Genomic DNA, 20,478 nt, shown 5'->3' with positions numbered 1-20,478 from the left:
GGATGGGTCTTTCAGGATACTTTTTTTCTGTTGTAATTCTCAGGCTTTAGAATTACAGCAGTCTGTGAGTCCTGAAACGCAGCATGTCCTATCAGGCTGTCATTAACGTACCAAACAGCTTCAGCCTGTATGAGACATGAGGCTTTAATGAAGTTATCCAGCCTCTGTCATTTGACTAAAATTCCAGTCCCAAGTAAGGCCCAGTTACTGCCTTCAGCTGCGCATTTCCAGGCAAAATACATGAGAATTAAGTACTTAACAATCTTTTCTGCTGATTTTTTTCACAATTTGAGGTATAGTCATATTTCAATAGTCTTGTTGAAACAGATACTAATGCAGCAATTTATCGCAGTTATTGCAGTTACTAGTATTAATACTATTAAGGCATTTACATGTGTACTAGAGAAAATATTTAGAATATGAGTCTAACAACACTCGAAAAATTCAAGTAATTATTTAAAGCTACCAGCCCTAAAAATTGACCTGGCAATCATGTGAACATAGTCTTTCTCAAAAGTTTCAGTAATGTTCTGTCAAACTCCATCCATCGAATATAGAACAGGCAAGTCTGGCTTCTGCAGAGATTCTCTTATTCCTCGTGCTGATGAGTAGGAGGTAAATTGTGAAACATTCCTATGGCAACAGCTGAGGTTATTGGATTTGCCTTGTCTTTCAGAGTAGTTCTGGATGGCAGCTGAGGGATGGGGTAGGGGAAGAAGATTTGGGAAGAGCTGGAAAGCTGAGTGGGCATGGGCTGTCTTGGAAATGGTGCAACGGCTTTTCCTTATAGCCTTTGAAGGCTCAACTATTCAAGAAGATCTTACTTAGCACTGTTATTCGTTCTGAATGGTGGGGTCAAAGAGACTGTACAAAACTGGATTACACTATCCTGGAAGGAACCTGAGGGAATCTCTTTTTCTCTGCTTAGTTTAAAATTTTTCAGTAATAAAGAATTGCTGCACGTCATCCTTTCCTGGGATGCTTCCTGGGTCTCACTGCCTGGTCAGGGCAGGTTTTGAGCTCCTCCCTGTGGTCTGTGTTGACTCTACTCCCTACCTCTTGATTTTCTTTTTACCAGTTATGTTTCCATTGAGTGCGTATTCCTTCTTATTCCTCATGCACTTCATTGTATAGAAATACTAACATTTTGAATTGTTTGGAGAAATTAATCATTGAAGAGGTGGGTTTCCAGTAAGTACCAGCTATGCCTATCACAAAATATTCTGATAACATCTACTATTAATAGCTACAGTTTAGTGTCTGCCCTGCTGCTTGAGAGTGAGAAAAGCTTGAAGCACCAGACAAAAAGTGAAGGTCTAACTTGAAAAAAAACCCCAGTTACAATAGAACCAGTGGTATCCTGCTGTTCCGTTCATCTCACCAGAGATTAATTTCAGACCGAATTTTTTAGCCTGGCAGTTCAGCAAGCTAATTTTCTATAAGATATTAAAATATACATGCATACATAAGTACATAACATTACATAAAATGAAGGGAATCCTTTGTTTCATGTGAAATTGCTCAGCGAACTTTATAACGTGCCTGGCAGCAAAACTGATAGTTTGTGAGACAGAATAGCCTCTGTCTTACTCCCTGAGAGTTTCATGGGATATCATGCCATCATGAAAAACAGAATTCTATTTTTTCTAGCAAGTAATACAAAACGAAGGTGATCTGGCAGATAGGAAGTGTTTCCTCTAAAGCTCAGCCTTCTCAAACTGGAAAAGGCACCACACAGTTTTCATCAACATCTGTTGAGGATCTATGGAAAAGACAAAAAAACTTATTTCAAAACTACAGCTCTCCTTTGTCAGGCTGGCATTGTGGGACTTGGTTTTAGTCAGCTATTTAGTCTACCGAGCACAGAATGAAAGCAAAGGTCTCGGTACAAAGGTAGAACATGGTCAGCAGATGGCACCATTAGATAGGGACTTCTCTTCCCCTGCTGCAAGCTGGGGAGCTGCTCGGCAGGCCCCACCTAGCAGGGGCCGAGGAATGCATAGTCCCAAGTTGCTTTATTTGGGAATCATAATTGTTTTCCTGAATTGAAAGATGAAAAGCAAACGGAACTGAATTTATAGGCTGCCATTTCATGATAGGGAGAACATTTTGACACCTACATTGTACAGGTAAATACCCTGCAACCGTCACTTGTTGATTCAACTCCTCCACCTGAAATACAAATGGATAGTTGCCTTTGGCTGTAGAATTTCTGTCTCTTGCTCTCTGATACATATGATAGTCACGTGATTTCTGGATCAGGAAAAAATATAATTTGCATTGTTTAGTTTTTCCTTTCTGGTAGATCGTGAGGTTTCTTGGCTGAAGTTTGCATCTTTCCAGTGGGAATCAGCAGTATATGTGTTTCCTAACAGTGGTATACCAATGATCCTGCAGCGTTGCTCATGGCCAAACTGTGGGGCTGATGCTAGCAATGTAGATACTTTTTTTTAAGTGTCAGAAAAGAGAAGACATAAAAATAGTGGCTCTAAGAAGATTGGAAGGAAAATAAAACATGTAATTCTAGAATTATACAATTTTTATAGATACTATTATGTTGATTGAAATACCCTGCAATGAAGTTAACAACCATCTTCTAAATAGATTATGTGTGCAAAATACAGGATTTATGTAAATGTTTTTTATGCTTCTGAAGTTGGGATTTACTAGCCTCTTAAATCTTTGTAATCATCTCATTTCAATTGCACTGGTGTAGACTTGCAGGCTAACTTCCTGCTAAGAAATGGCAGCGTCACTAATACAACAGCTACAGTGAAGACACAGGCAGGTGGGTTTCTTCCTCGTGTATGAAAACCAAAGTAGTCACAGCAAACGGCCTGAGGAACTCGTTTTGCCTGGACCTTGCCTAGTGCTTCCTCAAGAGCTGAGGGAATTTGCCTTTTTGCTTAAGAAGTACAGGAACACACACACACACACTATATATATATATATATATATATATGGGAAAATATTAATTTTTTCCAGAGGTGCGTTTTATTCATGCATTGACTGTAGTCATGTTTTGTGCTCTGAATTCAGAAAAGAGAGCTTAGGGATTTTTTTCCGTTATGATCTTGGATTTTTACTGATATTAGCAGATTCCTGGGAGAATTTAATGGCACTTTATATCTGTCCGTTTGTCATCATCTTTATTATTATTATTAAAGTTATTATTGTTATTGTTGTTATCCACTGAACTTCTCTTGGTTTGGGTTACAGGGAACACCGTGTTAGGGAGGCTGTATCATCACGTGTATGGCGATGCCATACTCACTTCAAAAAGAAACCATTAGACTGGATGTATTTGCACAAGCAGAATAGAAACTTTATTATGTAGGTTCGTTTGTAAGGAAACTATATAGCTACTGATAGAAAGCAAGCATGTAATCTTGGACTTAGAGAGCCAAATGATTATGCAAAAAGGGAGAGCAAATTTAAGGAAGGACATCAAGCTGTTGCACATTCTTGGATTACATTCTTCTGATTTGGCGAAAGTGAAAGGATATTTCTCTTGGCATTAGCCAGTTTGTAGGCTGCACTGGTCTTCTATGGTGTTGTATGCAAGAGAGGATTCAGTATTTCTTTATTAGAATCTCCTTTCACGAGTAGAAACAGGTTTTCCATCATCTTCCACGCTTGTGCGAAGTCTTCCACTGCTCAGAAATGCTGATGTAGGAGAAAAAAAACAACTCAGCAAGGAAATTCAACTAGCAGCTTATACCCTGAAGAGCTGTGTGATGGGGTTATTTTTGTTTGTGTCCTCACAAGATCTTTTTCACCTACCAAAGGGAGAACTGCCTTTACACCTTACCTTCTCTCCCTACTGGTCCTCATCCAGTAAACCTTAGGAGTGCACATCACATGTCAGATTTGAAAATATCTTGTATTTTGTGTGAATCAGCTCAATAGGAACTTAGGAATCTTTGGGAGATTTTGATATTTTAGAATCCCATGAGGAGTTCATGCAATTATTTTGGAAAGCTGCTGGTTTCAAAAGTGCACATAATATAGGATAAAGTATTATACTTTTGTCTCTAAATGATAACGTAGTCATTACAGAGAGAATGTAGTTTCTGTTAGAAAGAAGAAATCCTAAGCAAAAATACAGGTTTATTTAATCCACTTTTGTCAATTCATTTCAGCCCCTAAAAAAAACTTCAAAATTTTTCTTACCATCCTTAGGATTCACTCCTGACATCCTGTAGAAAAGAAGAAATATTTGATTAACAGCCATTACTGACCCTGTCCACTGAAACCATTGATCTGTTTAGGAACCACTACATGTGAATAGCCATGGTTTCACACTGCTTTTTTCAATGGGTTGGTTCTCAGGTGTGTTGTTACTGGTGTTATTGTTAAGGTGCTTTCTGCTTTGAAGGCCACTCCTATGTACTAGATAGGAAACAGAACAGCAGCCAGACCAGTTCTTGGTCCTGATATGTCCCTATATACTTCTCAAAATACCATGATCTAGAAACAATGTAAGGATCTGATTCCTCGTCAGATATCAGAAGTAATTCCATGTGTGGATCAGATATGAGAAATGGGCACAGAAATGTAGATTTTTACTAAAATAAGCTATGATCTGTACCAAATTCTTTTCTGTTTGGGAGTACTGGTGTATGATGATGATGATATTTTCACCTCTGTGCACAAGTGTGGAAAACCAAGAGCTAAAGACGTAACAAGAACAGGTTTTTATAGGTTATTTCATGCTGAAGGCTATTATTCCAGTGCAACAAGAGGACTATATAAGACATGCATACATATGGTGCCTGGTGCTTTCTATAATTTGTCATAGTCAAAATGTTGCATTTGTTTTCAAATCATCAGCACAATTGATCTGGAGATTTCGCCTGAGTTATAGTAATGCTTGATATTTTGCCAAGCATCTGTTTTGCCATTACTGAAAAGGCTACATATGCAGTGAATGTATTTTAGTTATCTGGAGACAGTTCAGCAACTAGAAACTACTGCTTCACAATGTGTCATGTTATTAACATTATCCAATCATCATAGAATTTATATATAGTCACGTACTGAGAGTCCTGGCCCTCCAGCAACTGGCGGTATGTGGCAATTTCCTGCTCCAGGCGGCTTTTGATGTCCATGAGCATTCTGTACTCCTGGTTCTGACGCTCCATGTCGCATCGAAGTTCACTCAATTGCTCCTCAACGCTGGTGATGAGGGCTTGAATCTGTGCCAGTTGTGCGCAGTATCGCCCTTCTGTGTCACGCAAGTTGGCTTCCAGTCCAGCTTTCTAAAGCAGAGTAACGTCAGAATAGGTTAGCATGCAGATTTGTCCCACAGAGTGTCTAAGGAGAGGCAAGACAGAGAGAGAGGAAGGGGAGAGTGTAACAGTAGTGACTTGTGATGTGCTTGGGACAGCTCCATACCATGCTGAGCTGTGACTGGAGCTCAATCTCCAGGCCCTGGACGGTGCGTCTCAGTTCTGTGATCTCCGATTTGCTGGTCTGTATCTGTTGTGTATGGGTGGCTACTTCACGGTTCAGCTCATCAGTCTGAAAGAAAAAAGCACCTGTAAAATCACATACATATTATATAAAAAAAATTCAATTATTTGGAGAAAGGGAGGGCCCTTCCCATCTGCTGGGGCAGTAGTAATGAGGCAATGCATCAGTTTGCTGTTTATTGGTCTAACTATACCTGAGTGAAGAACCAGGCCTCAGCATCCTTACGGTTCTTCTCAGCCAGAGCTTCATACTGTTCCCTCATCTCAGAAAGAATTCTGGTTAGGTCAATGCCGGGAGCTGCATCCATTTCCACATTGACTGTTCCACTTAGCTGATTGGAATACTCTTTCATTTCCTGCATGGGTAGGGTGCAGAGGACACAAAAAAGATTAGGCTTTCTCCTCTTGATATATTTCCGGCCATCAGCAATCCATGCAGTGGTATGCAAGACTTTTATTACCAAGTATTATAGGTGGAACACACATAAAAACATTTGTCAAATTTTATCTTTCATTGCACATGCTTTTCTACTCTCTGTATACTTACACACAGCACACATATTTACATGTAACTTATGTATATGTTTCTTTTACTCAGCTTAACTACCTCAGTGACCTGTTGTGCTTACGGATGTCAAACTGAAACTAATAGGTCTGAACAGTTTGGAATTGGAGAAATACTTCCCAGGACACCCTTTGGATTCTTCTAATATTACAGTTCTCTTCTTATTAAGCTGTAATGTTGTCATTCTGGGTTAGGTTTTTTTTGTGTGTGTTTGCATTTCTGCCTCCCCACCTGAGAGACATAAATTCCAAAGGGAAGTAATTTTCTCTCTGCACTGTTAAGGACTCTCACCTCCTCATGGTTCTTCTTGAGGTAGGCCAGCTCCTCCTTCAGTGTTTCAATCTGCATCTCCAGGTCAGCTCTGGACAGAGTCAGCTCATCCAGGACTCTGCGCAGGCCGTTGATGTCGGACTCTACGCTTTGGCGCAGGAACAACTCATTCTCATATCTGCAGTTCAAAAAAGAAACAAGCACTGGAATATGTACGAGTTTGTATTCAATAAAGCTATACAAGTCTGAAATTTTATATTGAATATAGGAGGAACAGTGGGTTATAAATGAAAAAATATATATTGAAAGGAAGTGTAAAGGGAGAGGGAGTAAAAATGTTTTTTTCCAACATCCAACTGTGACATCTGAAAGTACACGCATTGGCATCTGATTTTATTCTTGAGAGGTACATGAATTTCACTTTGCAGAACCTAATCATGGTTATCAGCATCAATAGAGCAGCTGTCACACAGGACAGTCCATTTGCAGTGTCCTCTCAAATTTGGTGTGAAGGAAGGCACAGATTGCCCAGTTCTGCCTAGGGCACTAGAGGAGATAATATAAACCTGCAGGTGCATCACTGCAAGATAGATCAGTTGCGCAAGTATCTTTATCCTTTCAGCAGTGTCTGATGTACTGCTGAGTCTGTGAGCTGGACAAGCCCCAAAGTACTCTTTGTCTTTTTTTTTCTAAATTTCAGACTCTGAGAGAGAAGTTCTGCAACCGAACAGTGATCTCTTCACACCAATCTGTTCCTTTTAAATGAAAATCTTAGTCTATTCCTGTTGGGTTTTCCCTCTGTGTTTTAGGCTAGTAAAAATAGTTAAGAGCATCACACAAAAAAAAAAAAAAAAAGACACAAACTATAATTTATTATGTAAACAGGTCAGTAGTCTGGATACTGTGTCCTACCAGGTTTATATTCCAATTTGATCCTTCATCACATTGATTCTGTTTGCCAGGGTTTTTTTCAGCAGAAGTTATCAAGGAAAAATACCTATCCATCCTTTTGAAATGTGTCCTTCAGTGACTGAAGAACTTTTTATTTTCTAGATAAAAAGTAATACTAAACTTCAGAAAACTGTTTTGAGAGGGAGAGACAAAGACAGAGAAAGAAAATGTGCTTCAGGTAAACTTACTTCAGTCTGAAGTCATCTGCAGCCAGCCTGGCATTGTCAATCTCCAAAATGACTCTGGAATTGTCAATAGTAGCTGCAAGGATCTGGCAATTGAGAAACACAGAAAAAGGTTCCTGTGAACACTCATGAAATATCACAGTCCTGAGTACATAGTAGGTAGTTATTGAGGCTGTAGGCCATCAAAGAACTAATAAATATGGACCTCTCTTGTGATGTCACTGGTCAGACATGCTTTTTGGATTGCAGTAGCCATTTCAATTTATTATGTTACTCTGTGGTCACACTGTAAGTCTTACAGCTTTCATAGGGAAAACCTAAAAATGCTAAGCTCTTTTCCATATGAATCAGAGAGCTAAGCTACCTTGTGTAACACAAATTAGAAACGCAATTAGAAAGTACATTTGTACAACAGCTGATCTTATCTGTAGCTACGAGGATTATTTTTTCAACTTTTGAGGCCTACCTGTCACATTCTTTACTATTTCATTACTGAATAAATACATTGGTAATGTTAAACACATTTTGCCATGTTTTGCTAACTTTTACAGCAAGTGCTTTAATTTCAACCTACGTCACATTTTCAGGATAACATATTTGGTTTTTAAATTGAGAAAAAAATGTCTCTTTTCCACTAGAATGCTCATAACTGCAATACATTGGGGGTTTGGGAATCCAATATTTATTTTGTAATTATTTTAGGTTATTTTAAAGAAGTGGAATATGCAGTTCCACAATTCTAATGCATTCTTATAACTCCTTTACATACTAATGTCATACCTTGTCTCGGAGATCTTCAATTATCTTGTAATAATTGCTGTAGTCCCGGGCTGGGCTGGTGGGAGCTTGCTTCTGGTACCAGTCTCGTATTTTAACTTCTAAATCTGAATTTGCCTCTTCCAGTGCTCGTACCTTGTCCAGGTACGAGGCCAGACGGTCATTCAGATTCTGCATAGTTATCTTTTCATTTCCAGAGAGAAGGCCATCGCCACCACCAAAGCCACCACCAATGTCAAAACCTCCACCAAAGCCAGCCCCTCCACCAAAGCCACAGGCTGCACCACCACCGAAGCCACTGTAGCTTCCTCCATAACCACTACCAAAACCAGCACACAAGCCACCACCATATCCACCTCCTACAGAGGAGACATACCTAGCTGAGGAGATGGAGACACCCCTGCCACCAGATCCTCCATGTATGCTTGGAGCTCGGCAGGTTCCTCCTGCTCGGACTGAAGAAAGGCGAGAGCTCCTGCTTCCACCACCCCCAAAGCCACCACCATAGGTAGAAGAAGAGCTCTGGATGAAGGAAGTAGCCATAGCTGCAGCACAAGAAGACACTAAGGTCAGTTATTCAGCTTGGTGCAGAAGAGGAAAGTATGTGCCTTCACTGCCCCCGTGCTTCTTTTATACCCTCAAGATAGGGTGTTGGGAGGCAAACTCAGCCTGCAGCCCTCCCTCCAAAATTTCTCCTCCCTAGAGGTGAGGCCAATTATGATGACATTCCTCACAAACAGTGCTGGCTGTACATCTCAGGGGCTAGGGCTTGGGTTTTCTTTTTTAATTAAACAAAAGGGATGATTCAGATGAGTGTTTTTTCTTCAGGCTATAGTTCTGAAACTTGGAGTTTACTTCTCTGACATTTAAGAATGAAAAAATTAGTTCAACCACACCCACTTACCCATTTACAGCAACCACCATGGCTATTTTGAGAAAATCAGCTTTTTCTAAAAATGAAGTTTAAAGTTCTCCTTTCCTTTAAAGATGTGCAATCACTAGTTCATCTCACCATTACTTCTTCTTTTCTGTCTTTATTTTTTCCCATTAAAAATCTGGAATTGAATTTGATAGGTTCTGATTCCTGTTCTTTGCTTGGAACAAATGTTTAGATTTTGGAGTCTGAATTTTTAGTGCAAAAAAGTGTATAATAGTAGCATTGTGTGAGAAACAATTAGCATCCATCAATGTACAAGGAAGAGTGGGCATAGTTAATTTACTAATGCTTGTGAAATAGTCAAGAAGGGTAATAAGTGATCGAAATAATTTGATTAAAAGAAGAAAAGTGGGAGGATTAAGTTCCTGTTACTTTTGGAAAACGTAAACGAATTGGGTTTAAGATGAAACTGTTCAGATAGCAATAAATGGGTTTAATACCAATATGCATTATGAAATGAAGTAATTCTTGAAAATAAGATTTCAGAAGCACTTAGAAGAGTCATCTTAATCCTTCATATGAAGTGGGAGTCTGAAACACCTGTATGTTTCAGATCTAATAATTTGCTGATGAAATTCAAAATGCAGTAATTCAGTAATACAGCTCTGTTCAATACTGCATAGTTATGGGAAAACAGATTTGGGAGATTTTAAAGAAAGTATTAACTGCTTGTTTGCCCTGCTGGGGTGTGTCACTGGGGATAATGCATGTGGAGAGTGTGGCAATAGTGTGGAGTTTAAAAAAAGAGCCCCATTCTCTTTGCACAACAAGTGACACTCCTCAGAAGAAAGCCACAAGTCACAGCTGAAGAACTAGGGGTATGGTAAGATAATAAATTGGTACTGAGGCACATAATGGTTTAAGGAAACGGGGGCTTGAGAGGAAGGAGAAAAGCAGAGACAGAGTGAAGACAGGAGGAACTTTCTCTGGTCTTTAGTTTGGAACCACCAAAATTATTTTAAAATAAAACTTTGAAATAAAAGAAAAAATTATATGTTTGCTAACAACATAATAAGGAGGGTGTTGGTTTTAGCACAGTTTTTGACAGTACATATCAACAGAAAATGAGCTTAGAATGCAGGATGGGCGATGTCAGATGAACTGAGGCTCAAACCAGTTGTTGGAATAAACTGAGGCGTTTTGTGAAATTTACAGTTGAGACTTCAATGTAGCCTCAGGGAAATGTGCAGCCTTTTTAGTAGAAGATGTGTGCTTGGGAGGAAAGAAACACCAGAAACCTAGCTGTGATACCCAGCTTAGCAGCCTGGTGCTGAGAACGTCCCCTCATTCCTCCGCTGATTAGAAAAGACAGGGTGTTTCACAGTTGTGGAAACATGTTTCAAACTGAACCTGGACCTTTGCCACAGCAGTTCAGTTTCGCTGTCGGGCAGATTAATGGTTCTGTGTACCTTGCCAAATCTGTGTGTCTCCAAGAGTTAGTATCTCAGGAAACAAGTTAAGACAAACTCTCCTAAAGATAAAAAAGTTTCTTTAAGACCCCTATTATGTAAATATCTTGTGCTGTGCACGCTGCTAGGGTCTGTTGAACTCTGAGCGATCCCACAATAAGCAAGATCAAATTCCATTAAAAAAAAAATCTAGCAAAATCACTTCTAGAAAACACTGTAAACTTTAACAGGAAACTTTGGGGATTTTTCATTCAGTCTTCTTTCAGTCCTTATAACTTCTTTGGAACCTTGATGGTGAAATACACTTTGCTGCTTTTTAAAGTGCCCTGTGGGTTGTTCTAGATCATTATCAGATGAACACTTACAAAACCAGGTAGCAGATATAAAGCTTTTTCTTTCATGTAGAATATTTACCATTGGGAAAAATAAAAATAAATCAAGCAGGCAATACAGATTATGTCTTGTAACAATTCAGTAAACCACAGTGGTGGGGATTCTGTGGCTTTTTCAATTTTCTGTAAACCGTAGAACTCAGATCCTTAGGGTGTGTCCCCCATGACCAAAAGCCTGTAGATGCAGAGTGCAGCACTTGCAGACCTGAGGCTTATCCCTGCCTTCATCATCTTTGCTATTTGTTCTTTCATATTAAACAACTACTTCCTAAATAGTTCCCACTATTTTACTAGAAATTGTCAGTAGTATTTTCCAACCAAAGGGCAACCCAAGGAAAGGTGTGTCAATGAAGCACTGTGAAGTTCGGAGGTGATCATTTATTTGCAGCTTCAGTTGCTGTGCTTCACAGGTATTCTCCTGAAGAGAAAAAAACTTCCCTTTTGAGAGCTTACTTATGAACATTGGCTCTTCTGGTGAAAGAGAAGTAGTAAATGTGTCTGTACCCCTACACTGAGAGCAGACTGCTGGCAAATGCGTGTGCGTATTCAGAATTCACTCCCTCATGGCATTTATTTATATAGAATTTGTTGTTTTATTACTGCCTCCGTTTTGAAGACTTCTGTATCAAAACATACATGCATTATAGAATTTTATGATAGTCTATGTAAGGCAAAGCTTGCTTTGGTGAAAAATTAGGTACAGTTTGGTATTTGCATAAGTAAGAGTTTAGAAATCAAAAGCGTTTTGATGAATCTAATTTCATATCTGAATTTGATCAAGTATGTGAAAATACCTGGCTTTAACTCAGCTCTAGATCTAGGTAGAATTCCAAAATACAGTCATATTTCTCTTTTAAATTACTATTTCTGCATTTTTACTATGTTCTATCTACCATTTCAAAAAATGTCAGTTACATTTCTCTAAATTCATGAGGTTCCAGATTCATAACCTCTTAGGACTTTAAAGGAACATCTCAAATTGGTGCTACCTCTGTACTGGTAGAGATCTGTGTTTCTCTGTTCATTCTTTATTTAGTTCTTTTCTGCAACTGGAACGTAAACTTCAGTTTACAAATTTTTCTCCTTATAGTCTATACAAGGAAATTGAAGCCAATAACCTACTGAAGTAAAAAAAAAAAAAAAAAAAAAAAAAAAAGTATTTCAGGCTTATGCCTTTATTCTGTTCTCACTATCTTCACTCTAAGATTTCTTATCCAGTGTCTTGACACAGTTCTATGCTCTGCACAGTACTCTGCGTTGTACTGTGGTGCAGAAGCTCCTTGGTTTGTCACGCTTCCACAGACCTTTCCTGGAGGACATTCCCTAACATGTCTATGCTGTGCAAGCCCTGTTATTACTTCTGTTACAGGATATAACAAAGTTGACACACTTCAGCCTCTCCTTTCAGGAGGACAGAGTTCCATTCAAGAAGCAGCTTGTTTATCGTCTCAGTCTTTTCTGATAAAACCACCACTCAGACATGACACACATCTTTTCTGAACCAAACTCTAAAATTATAGTCTCTGAGTGATTTTATATTAAACATTTCACCACAATTCCTTCATTACCCTACAAATACGGGACAAAACCAATAAAATTATGAACTGATATTAAAATTAGGCTATAAAAAAAAAGAATTCAAGCTTTTTCAAGATCCTTTTAAGTCTCTGAAGCCCCCATTTTCTTTAGCAGGGTTTATGAATTCATTCAATTCTTGTCACTTTTAACTCTTAAACACTTCTAAACTGTTAACCTTGTAAACATCTTTTTTTTCTAAATATGCATTTAATTCAGTCTTTGAAAATAAACCTTGTTTTTGTCAAAACATACATTTGCAAAGTGTCCTTATAACATAGTTTGCATTCTTGGAGCCTGAGAATTTCTTGTCAGACATTCACATTTGCAGGTATACAACACAAGAAACCCACACCAGTAATCTCATACTCTGAGACTTGTGACTGGTTTCATCACAAGAAATTCCTGTCAGGGAATGGGTTTTGTTAAGATTAAAAAACAGACCTGGAGCTATATGTTCTTTTATCTGAGAGGGATTCCAGGTCTAACTATTGTAGGCAATAAATTTGGAAATTAGAAAGTGTGTCAGCTCTCAGGAGAGCTCTACTGAAGCATTTAATGCACAAGAGCTTTCTTCCCCTTGTTCTTCCAAAAGCAGATGTGGGTGAGCTTCTGAAGAACCGCTTGCATCTCATATGCCAGTGCTTTTCATGCCACTGCTCCCTTTTGATTCCATGCTTGTTTCCACCGTAGCCCCTTAGTCCCCCTGTTCTTCCCGTCTTGTCCTCCCCTCTGTATCTCTTTGCTGATTCTTACTTTTTGTGGCTGTTTTTCTTCCCTGTCACAGTTTTTCCCTGTGACAGTGAAGCCACTGCCTGATTCTATCATGCTAAATTTCCCTGGGCTAAGCTGGGATTTTCTGTGTCAGTACTTGACAACTGATGTTGACAGGTCCCCTGAGTCACTGCTGAACCACAACCAAGCACCAGCACTTCTTTATTGAAGGGGATTGCCCAACCTTTGTAGAGGAGGTCCATAGCTTTGGGATGCTCCTTGCTATGCAAACGCTCCATTAATCTGTTATGAAAAGTTATGAAAAAGGATGAAATAATTATTCCCTCTCCAGTCCAAGGAGAGAAGTGCTGAAGGATTTGATGATATCTCCCTGAAACACAGGCTGCAAGATGATCCACTCTGGGAGAGTGCAGAATTGTGGTACTTTTAGTCTGGGTGTACTTTTGTTTCACTATCACCCTTAGTTGATATGCTATGTGCCTTTTGTAACAGTGGGAGGTGGGAATGTGGTAGGCTAAGGCCGTGGTTTTCTTTTAGCACAAACCCTGAAAAGTTTCCTTGGCTGTAAGCTGGCAGAGGAATGGTTGGAAATGAAATTACTGATTTCTGTGGGCCTGAACTAAAAGTGATTACATTTGGAATTTCAGCTAGTATAGTATCCTTTCAATAGCATGAGACTGAAGGTAGCTAAAATTGGTGCTAAAGGTTTGTTACCTCTGTATGAACTGGGAAAGTAAATGAAGAGATCTCACAGCTTTTTCTCACTCTTATTTGTTTCTGTAGGAGTTATCTTCAAGCCATTTTAACAGCTTTATATTTTACCCTAACAAAATGTCTTCCAGCTCTTGCTTACCAAAATCCCTTAACATCTCACTGCTGTTGCTCTTCAGAGTGCACAGCTGTTGTAGTAAGAAACATAAGTCACTTGTATTCCCCACTCTGAGAGGCTGAGGATGCTGTTGCCTCCATATTCAGAGCTCATGCCAGCAAGAAGAGCTAGAAGAAATCAGAGATGGAGCTCAAGCCGTGCACAGACGCTAAGCATTAACCTGTCAGGGAGGCTGGCTAGCTTTTTCCTGCCTGGTTAAAGCCAAACTTCGGTAACAATATCACAATAACTCAAAAGAGGTTAGATTGCAAGAAGATCTTTATTAGAGTAGATACAGCAAATCAGTCTGTGAAAGAATTAGAAATAATTGCAAAGCTAACCCAATTCGCAAATTAATCATCTAAATGGATGAATCTACCTAAACTTTGCGTGACCAAGATTTTTCTGTGCTTTAAGATAGTAATTTCCAGCAGTTTAGAATGACTCCTCTCTGTTTCAATTCCTGTGTTGTCTGTTTTTTCTCATTTTGAAGATGACATTTGGAGAACTTTCAGTACTATTTTCCATCTGCCAGCTTGTCTCTTTTGTCTACAATAATGTGGAGAGAAAGAACAGCAATTACTTTAGCATAACACACATGAGACCACTCTGCAATGGGTGCTGGGCTTAGTTTATGTCTCGTTGCTCATTCCCTTCTCAGAAGTTTCCTTCCTAGCATTGATTTGAATCATACATCACTTTTACAATGCAGCTGACCTTTAAAAGCTCTAGGCAAGTTTTACTTGCATGTTCATACAATTCCAGTGAGCTGGCCAAGCTTAAATGTCTTGTGTCCTTTCATCTGGGGGAATGATTAAGCATTTTGTGCTTTACTTAGCCTTTATTGTAGCATACTCTGCGATTTTTTTCTGATGTCTAGCATCTTGTAATGACTGAATTGTGTTAAATTCTAGCCAGAGTCGTCATTTGTTACCTACTAGATTTTTTTTCTGTGACACAAATCAGTGCAGCAGCCCAGTCTCTGGAATGGACACAACTACCATGTATGTGTATGTCTTTTTAGAAAATAAAACTTCTAAAGGGTTCCTGAAAGGGAAAGAATTCTTACCAGCAGTTCCAGAAAGGGAGCCAAACATCCTGTAAACAAAGAGAGAACAGTTGAAAAGGGAGGTAACACATCAAATGCCGCATGAGATGAGGATGTGTGAAAGCAAATCAGTCAATCAGGTACATTTTGTATATAGTCAGATAAGAGATGGTCATCTCCTTGCTCTCCCTCTCAGCTCAGGAGAGGGAATTGTAGGTAATATATTTTTAAACAACTGCAGTGGGAAAAGACAATTATGGAAAAGAAGGAACACAGGAAATCAAAACTTTTCAACTCCTACCTCATTTTTTGTGTTCCAGGCTATGCGATATTTTCCTCCTTGAGGTTCTATGTGAAATGACAGATAGCTGTGCTCTCATGTGGGAGATCCACTCAAGGCTGTCTGAAAATAGCTAGTGTGTCTGCCTTCTCCCCAGAATATTTTTTGCTACACTAATTCCTATGACTCAAGAGCTATTTAACTGGTAAAAGGCAATTTATGGAAATTTGGTGTTAATCCTTATATTCTGTAAAACGTTACTACTTTCACTATGTTTGCTGAATGTGAAGCAGCTAACGATTAGGTACACTTTAATTGTCAGTTGCGTTTAATCTGCGGTACTGCTTGTCAGTTTGTCTTTTTGTTTAGAAACTTTGAGGTATTCACCTAATGTAAATGGGAAGTGTAACCTTTCTAGCTCCACCATGGTCCAGAAAAATTAGTTAAGAATTTTAGAACCCCAGGAGCATCTGGAGTTGTGTTTACTGTGGTGCCGTGGCAAATGAGCACCATGGCATAGCCAAATGTTATGAGGCTAAGGAAAAAGGATTTCTGCAGTGAGCAGAGTTACTTACTGGGACTCCTGGCCTTCCAGGAGTTGTCGGTACGTAGCGATCTCTTGTTCTAGTCGTGTCTTGATATCCATGAGGATCTTGTATTCGCTGTTCTGCCGCTCCATATCAGCTCGGAGCTCAGCCAGCTGCGCCTCAATGCTGCCAATCAGGCCCTGGATCTGCACCAGCTGGGCACTGTAACGCCCCTCCGTGTCTGCCAAGGTGCTTTCCAGCGCGGCTTTCTGAGGGCAGAGAGATTGGACGGGAAACCACAAAAAGGTTGCTGCCACATGCAGAACTCCTTGTATATAGGGGAACATGTACCCATTTCAGTGTGTGTGAGGGGGTCATGCAGTGTAAATTTTAACATACCATGCTGAGCTGGGACTGAAGTTCTATTTCCAGCCCTTGGAGGCTGCGTCTCAGGTCAGTGACTTCGGACTTGCTGCTCTGCAGTTGTTCAGTATTGACAGCTACTTCCCGGTTCAGCTCTTCAGTCTCAAACGGGGAAAAGATTACATGAGAAATATGAGGCTTCTAAGCAGAGGTTATAAGGCTTTCACAGCAGTTTTCTGTGTGTTTTTATAGTTATTTTGTTACTTTTATGGATTTCTTTGGTTAGTAATTGTATAGTATGGAGTTTTTTCTACCTTGTTGTGGAACCAGGCCTCAGCATCCTTCCTGTTCTTCTCAGCCATGTGTTCATACTGGTCTCTCATATCAGCCAGGATCTTGGACAGGTCAATACCTGGAGCAGAGTCCAGTTCAACATTGACTTGGCCAGTTACTTGCCCTGCTAGGACACTCATTTCCTATGTGGGCATGGCAGAAGACAAAAGAGAGCACAATCATAAACTGAAAACATTAGGAACCTTCTGTTCTTTCTTCAGGGTCTAAGGTCTGACTGACTCCCCTCAAATACTTGCAGCGATGTCTTTAGTTTCCCAGTCTACACAGAAATCTTTTCACTGTTGGAGAGCCCAGGGCAATCCTGAGGGGCTCCACATTTCCACATGCTGTTTTTCTAATTTCACTTTTCAACCTGTTTCTTGGGGTTTATTACCTCCTCATGGTTTTTCTTCAGGTAGGCCAGCTCCTCCTTTAAGTTTTCAATCTGCAGCTCCAGGTCTGTTCTAGCCAGGGTCAGCTCATCCAGGACCCTGCGCAGGCCATTGATGTCAGCCTCCACGCTCATGCGAAGAGCCTGCTCTGTTTCAAACCTTAAAAAAGCAAACCAAACTATTCAGGTTAGCTGATTAAGCCAGCCCACCATGAAACACATTATTTAGTATAAATGTATCTGGGTTTGTAGGATTTATGATGTAGCAAATGTTGTCCAGCATTAAACTTTTCTCCACATATTGTACATGATATAAAATATTCTGTGGTGCAGATGGTGCTTTCAGCAAATTGCGTACAGGGCTGAACTGCAACGACAGGATCAAACTAGTGTTTATACAGAGATTTTATAGGCATTCCTTTCTTATTTCACAGCCGCTGCCCTTTGGCTCAACAAAGATTTTTGCCTGCTCAAGAGATCTTTTTCCTTTCAGAAATTACTCACTTGGTTTTGAAGTCGTCAGCAGCCAGCCTGGCATTGTCAATCTGCAAGACAATCTTTGAGTTGTCAATAGTGGCATCAAGGATCTACAAACAATGAGAGTTCGTTACTGAGGCTGCAACAACTATGTTATCTTCTTTCTTGATCTGAAGATAGAAGAGTTAAGAATCTAGTTAATCTGTAGCTACACAAAATAAAAGTGTATTTTATTTGGTCTCAGTAGGAAAGTATCAATGATCTGTAGTGAAAAGTAGCACAGGTTTATCACAGTACCTTTGCCGTGATTGTCAGTTATGGATAGGTGCTCTTAGTCATGTCTGACGTGAAATGGCTCTTAGCTAGAAGTTGCACAGGGAGACAAAACTATGTTGTCTTAGAGGGCTTTGGTGAGCCAGGGTTTAGGTGATGCTGTAGGACTGAGGCAGGAAACCTGTTTCCTGGAGAGATGCAGAGGAAGCCAAGTCTGCAGACCCCTCCTGGCAGGATTGGTTCTCATTAGACATTTTCTTAACAGTGGGAAGTGATTAGAATGTCTGTATGGTTTTAAAATAAATGATGTGTTTGTGTTTCATAAACAATGTGGGTTCATATTGCACTTGTAGTCCTTGAACGTATTTCTGTTTCCTAGAATATCCAGGATAGTGTTTATTGATTCTTCTAATACATCATGAAAGCCTCTAAAAGAAATTTTGTTTATTTAGAAATAAGCCCTATTAATTCTTACCTAGAAAGCATGTCTTTTTTGCCTACCACTTTTAAAACTCATAAGGTCATCCACAAAACCAGCTGGAACATTTTCTCTCCCCTAACTAAAGGCAGTAAAAGACAGGAGGGAAAAGAATAATAAAATGATAAAATCTAACTGCCAGTTCTGCCTTTACCTGAGCTCAGTTTTTGAAATCAGTAGAGAATGTGAACGGGTTGAAGCAAGGAGAAAGTAAGCTGCGTGGGAGCGGTCATGAACTCTAAGCTGAACTGTGAAAACTAAACCTCAAGTTTTCTTTCATTTGTTTACATAGTTTAATCAGCTACTGCCTATGTTTTCCGGGGTGTGTATCATCTCAAAGTAATCTGTTATCAGGCACCCATGGGCTATTGGGGCAAATCCTGCATGTATGTATGGGATTGATTACTTCATGTATGCTACTTCCTTTTTCCATAAGCCAAATGTTTCAGCACTCTTATTTCAATTCCAAGCTTAAGTAAGTGAAATGTGAAAGAAAAATAAATGTATGTTGATGAAATCGTGAGCTGCTATCTTCACATTTGCAAAACTGTATTTAACCAATTTTTATTTTTACTGTTAAACCTGTGTGTATGTGCCTCTGAAGTTTGTCAAGCTATATGGCAGGTAACAGGCAGGTTGCTGTCATTGTTTGGCTTTCTTTATATTTATCAGTATATATATGGTCATACATATATTAACTGGTCATATATGTGTATATGACCAGTATATGTGTGTGTGTGTATCTATGCTTTATTGAAAGCAAACGCTATCAGAGAATTAAGTACTGAGGCATCTCAGACTGACTGTTTTGTACATTCTCTTAGCTAACATTTAAAAACATAGAAAATTCCATACTGATAACTTTCTTTATCTACCCCACCCAATCATTGCATATTCCTTTCATCCTCAGTTCCATAAACTGCAATGCTTTCTGGGTGTTTTCCTAGTGAAGTTTTTCTCTTTGGGTTTTTCTGCTTCCTTCCTAAGTGGAAATATATAAGACGTTTTTAAATAAGTATGAACACGTACCTGGTCTCGAAGGTCTTCTATAGTTTTGTAATAAGAACTGTAGTCCCGAGCTGGGCCTGGTCCTTGTTTTTGGTACCAGTCTCGGATTTTAGTTTCCAGATCAGAGTTTGCCTCTTCCAGTGCACGCACTTTCTCCAGGTAAGATGCGAGGCGTTCATTCAGGCTTTGCATAGTTGCCTTTTCATTTCCTGAGAGGAGGCCATCACCGCTACCCAAACCACCACCATAACCACCACTAAAGCTGCTGCTAAAACTACTTCCATATCCACCACCCAGGCCACTTCCTGGGCTAGAAGAGACAAATCTAGCAGAAGAGACTGACACACCCCTGCCACCAGATCCCCCGTGGATGCTCGGAGCCCTATAGTAACCTCCACCGAAACGGAGGGAGGAGCCACTAGGTCCCCCTGCCACTGAAGAGGTAACTTGCCTGAAGCTGTAAGTAGCCATGATAAGAAATACCAAGGACCTAACCCAAGCTGCAGCACGCACAGTCTGTGATCCTGAGGCAGGAGTGTGTGCTCTGTTCCCCCACCCCACCTCTTTTATGCCTGTGACAATGGGAGTTGTCTCCAGAATGTGTTATCTGAGACCCGTGGAATTCATCAGCCTTAAGCCTTCTGCCAGCACAGCAATTCCTCTTATTGGTCAGTTGCTGATGATGTGGGCTGTTTCTTTCCCAAATAGCTTCACGCAAGGGAGCTGATTCCCTCCCCCTGACTGTTTCCTCTTGAAGCAAAAGGTGGGATTCAGAGGAGGCGTCACCCTGCTGTGGGGAGCATTGATAAATCTAGTTATACTTTACCTATATGGAAACAAAAGGACTGGGCGCACACAGCCCTGCTGCAGCCAACGCTGCGTCCATAAGGAAGTCACGATTACTCTCTCCATGTAGTCTCAGGAAAGAGTTTTAATACAGAGTGAGTAAGTTAGTAATTGGTAGACTGATAACAGAGCTTGAAAGGAACCCAAATGGTGAACAATATGTGTGGGTCTTGACAAAACAAGTTCCCACCCTCTGTGCTCCTTATTTCCCTTGAGAAAGATTCTTTCAGCAGTAATATTTTCACTGTTCCTTCTTTGCTCTCAGTTCCTTTTGGGATGACAGGAGAAGAGAGAGTCTGACAGAGAACGTGCCTTG

The 20,478-nt window shown here is 39.9% G+C and overlaps 2 protein-coding genes across 3 annotated transcripts; both read right to left on the bottom strand.

Moving 5' to 3' along the window:
• Window positions 1–3,377: 3,377 nt before the first annotated feature.
• On the bottom strand, window positions 3,378–9,009 carry LOC130160290 (keratin, type I cytoskeletal 15-like). 2 transcript variants are annotated; one of them, XM_056362666.1, is made up of 8 exons: window positions 8,226–9,009; window positions 7,449–7,531; window positions 6,331–6,487; window positions 5,669–5,830; window positions 5,398–5,523; window positions 5,041–5,261; window positions 4,174–4,199; window positions 3,378–3,666 (listed from the first exon to the last, which is right to left on the bottom strand). In XM_056362666.1, the coding sequence occupies exons 1-8, from the start codon at window positions 8,763–8,765 to the stop codon at window positions 3,587–3,589; spliced, it is 1,395 nt and encodes a 464-aa protein (XP_056218641.1). In that variant the 5' UTR covers window positions 8,766–9,009; the 3' UTR covers window positions 3,378–3,586. The 2 variants fall into 2 exon arrangements, with proteins under 2 accessions (XP_056218641.1, XP_056218642.1); XM_056362667.1 differs by lacking the exon at window positions 4,174–4,199 and having other exon boundaries at window positions 3,378–3,656; window positions 5,002–5,261.
• A 5,390-nt stretch (window positions 9,010–14,399) lies between these two features.
• Window positions 14,400–19,924, bottom strand: LOC130160289 (keratin, type I cytoskeletal 19). Its single transcript, XM_056362665.1, has 8 exons — window positions 19,338–19,924; window positions 17,585–17,667; window positions 17,084–17,240; window positions 16,671–16,832; window positions 16,393–16,518; window positions 16,042–16,262; window positions 15,208–15,236; window positions 14,400–14,687 (listed from the first exon to the last, which is right to left on the bottom strand). Exons 1-8 carry the CDS (start codon window positions 19,785–19,787, stop codon window positions 14,656–14,658), a joined length of 1,260 nt encoding a protein of 419 aa, XP_056218640.1. The 5' UTR covers window positions 19,788–19,924; the 3' UTR covers window positions 14,400–14,655.
• Window positions 19,925–20,478: the final 554 nt, after the last annotated feature.

The sequence above is a fragment of the Falco biarmicus genome, chromosome 17 (assembly GCF_023638135.1).
Source record: "Falco biarmicus isolate bFalBia1 chromosome 17, bFalBia1.pri, whole genome shotgun sequence".
Lineage (NCBI taxonomy): Eukaryota > Metazoa > Chordata > Aves > Falconiformes > Falconidae > Falco > Falco biarmicus.
This window is presented reverse-complemented; position numbering and strand designations above follow the sequence as displayed.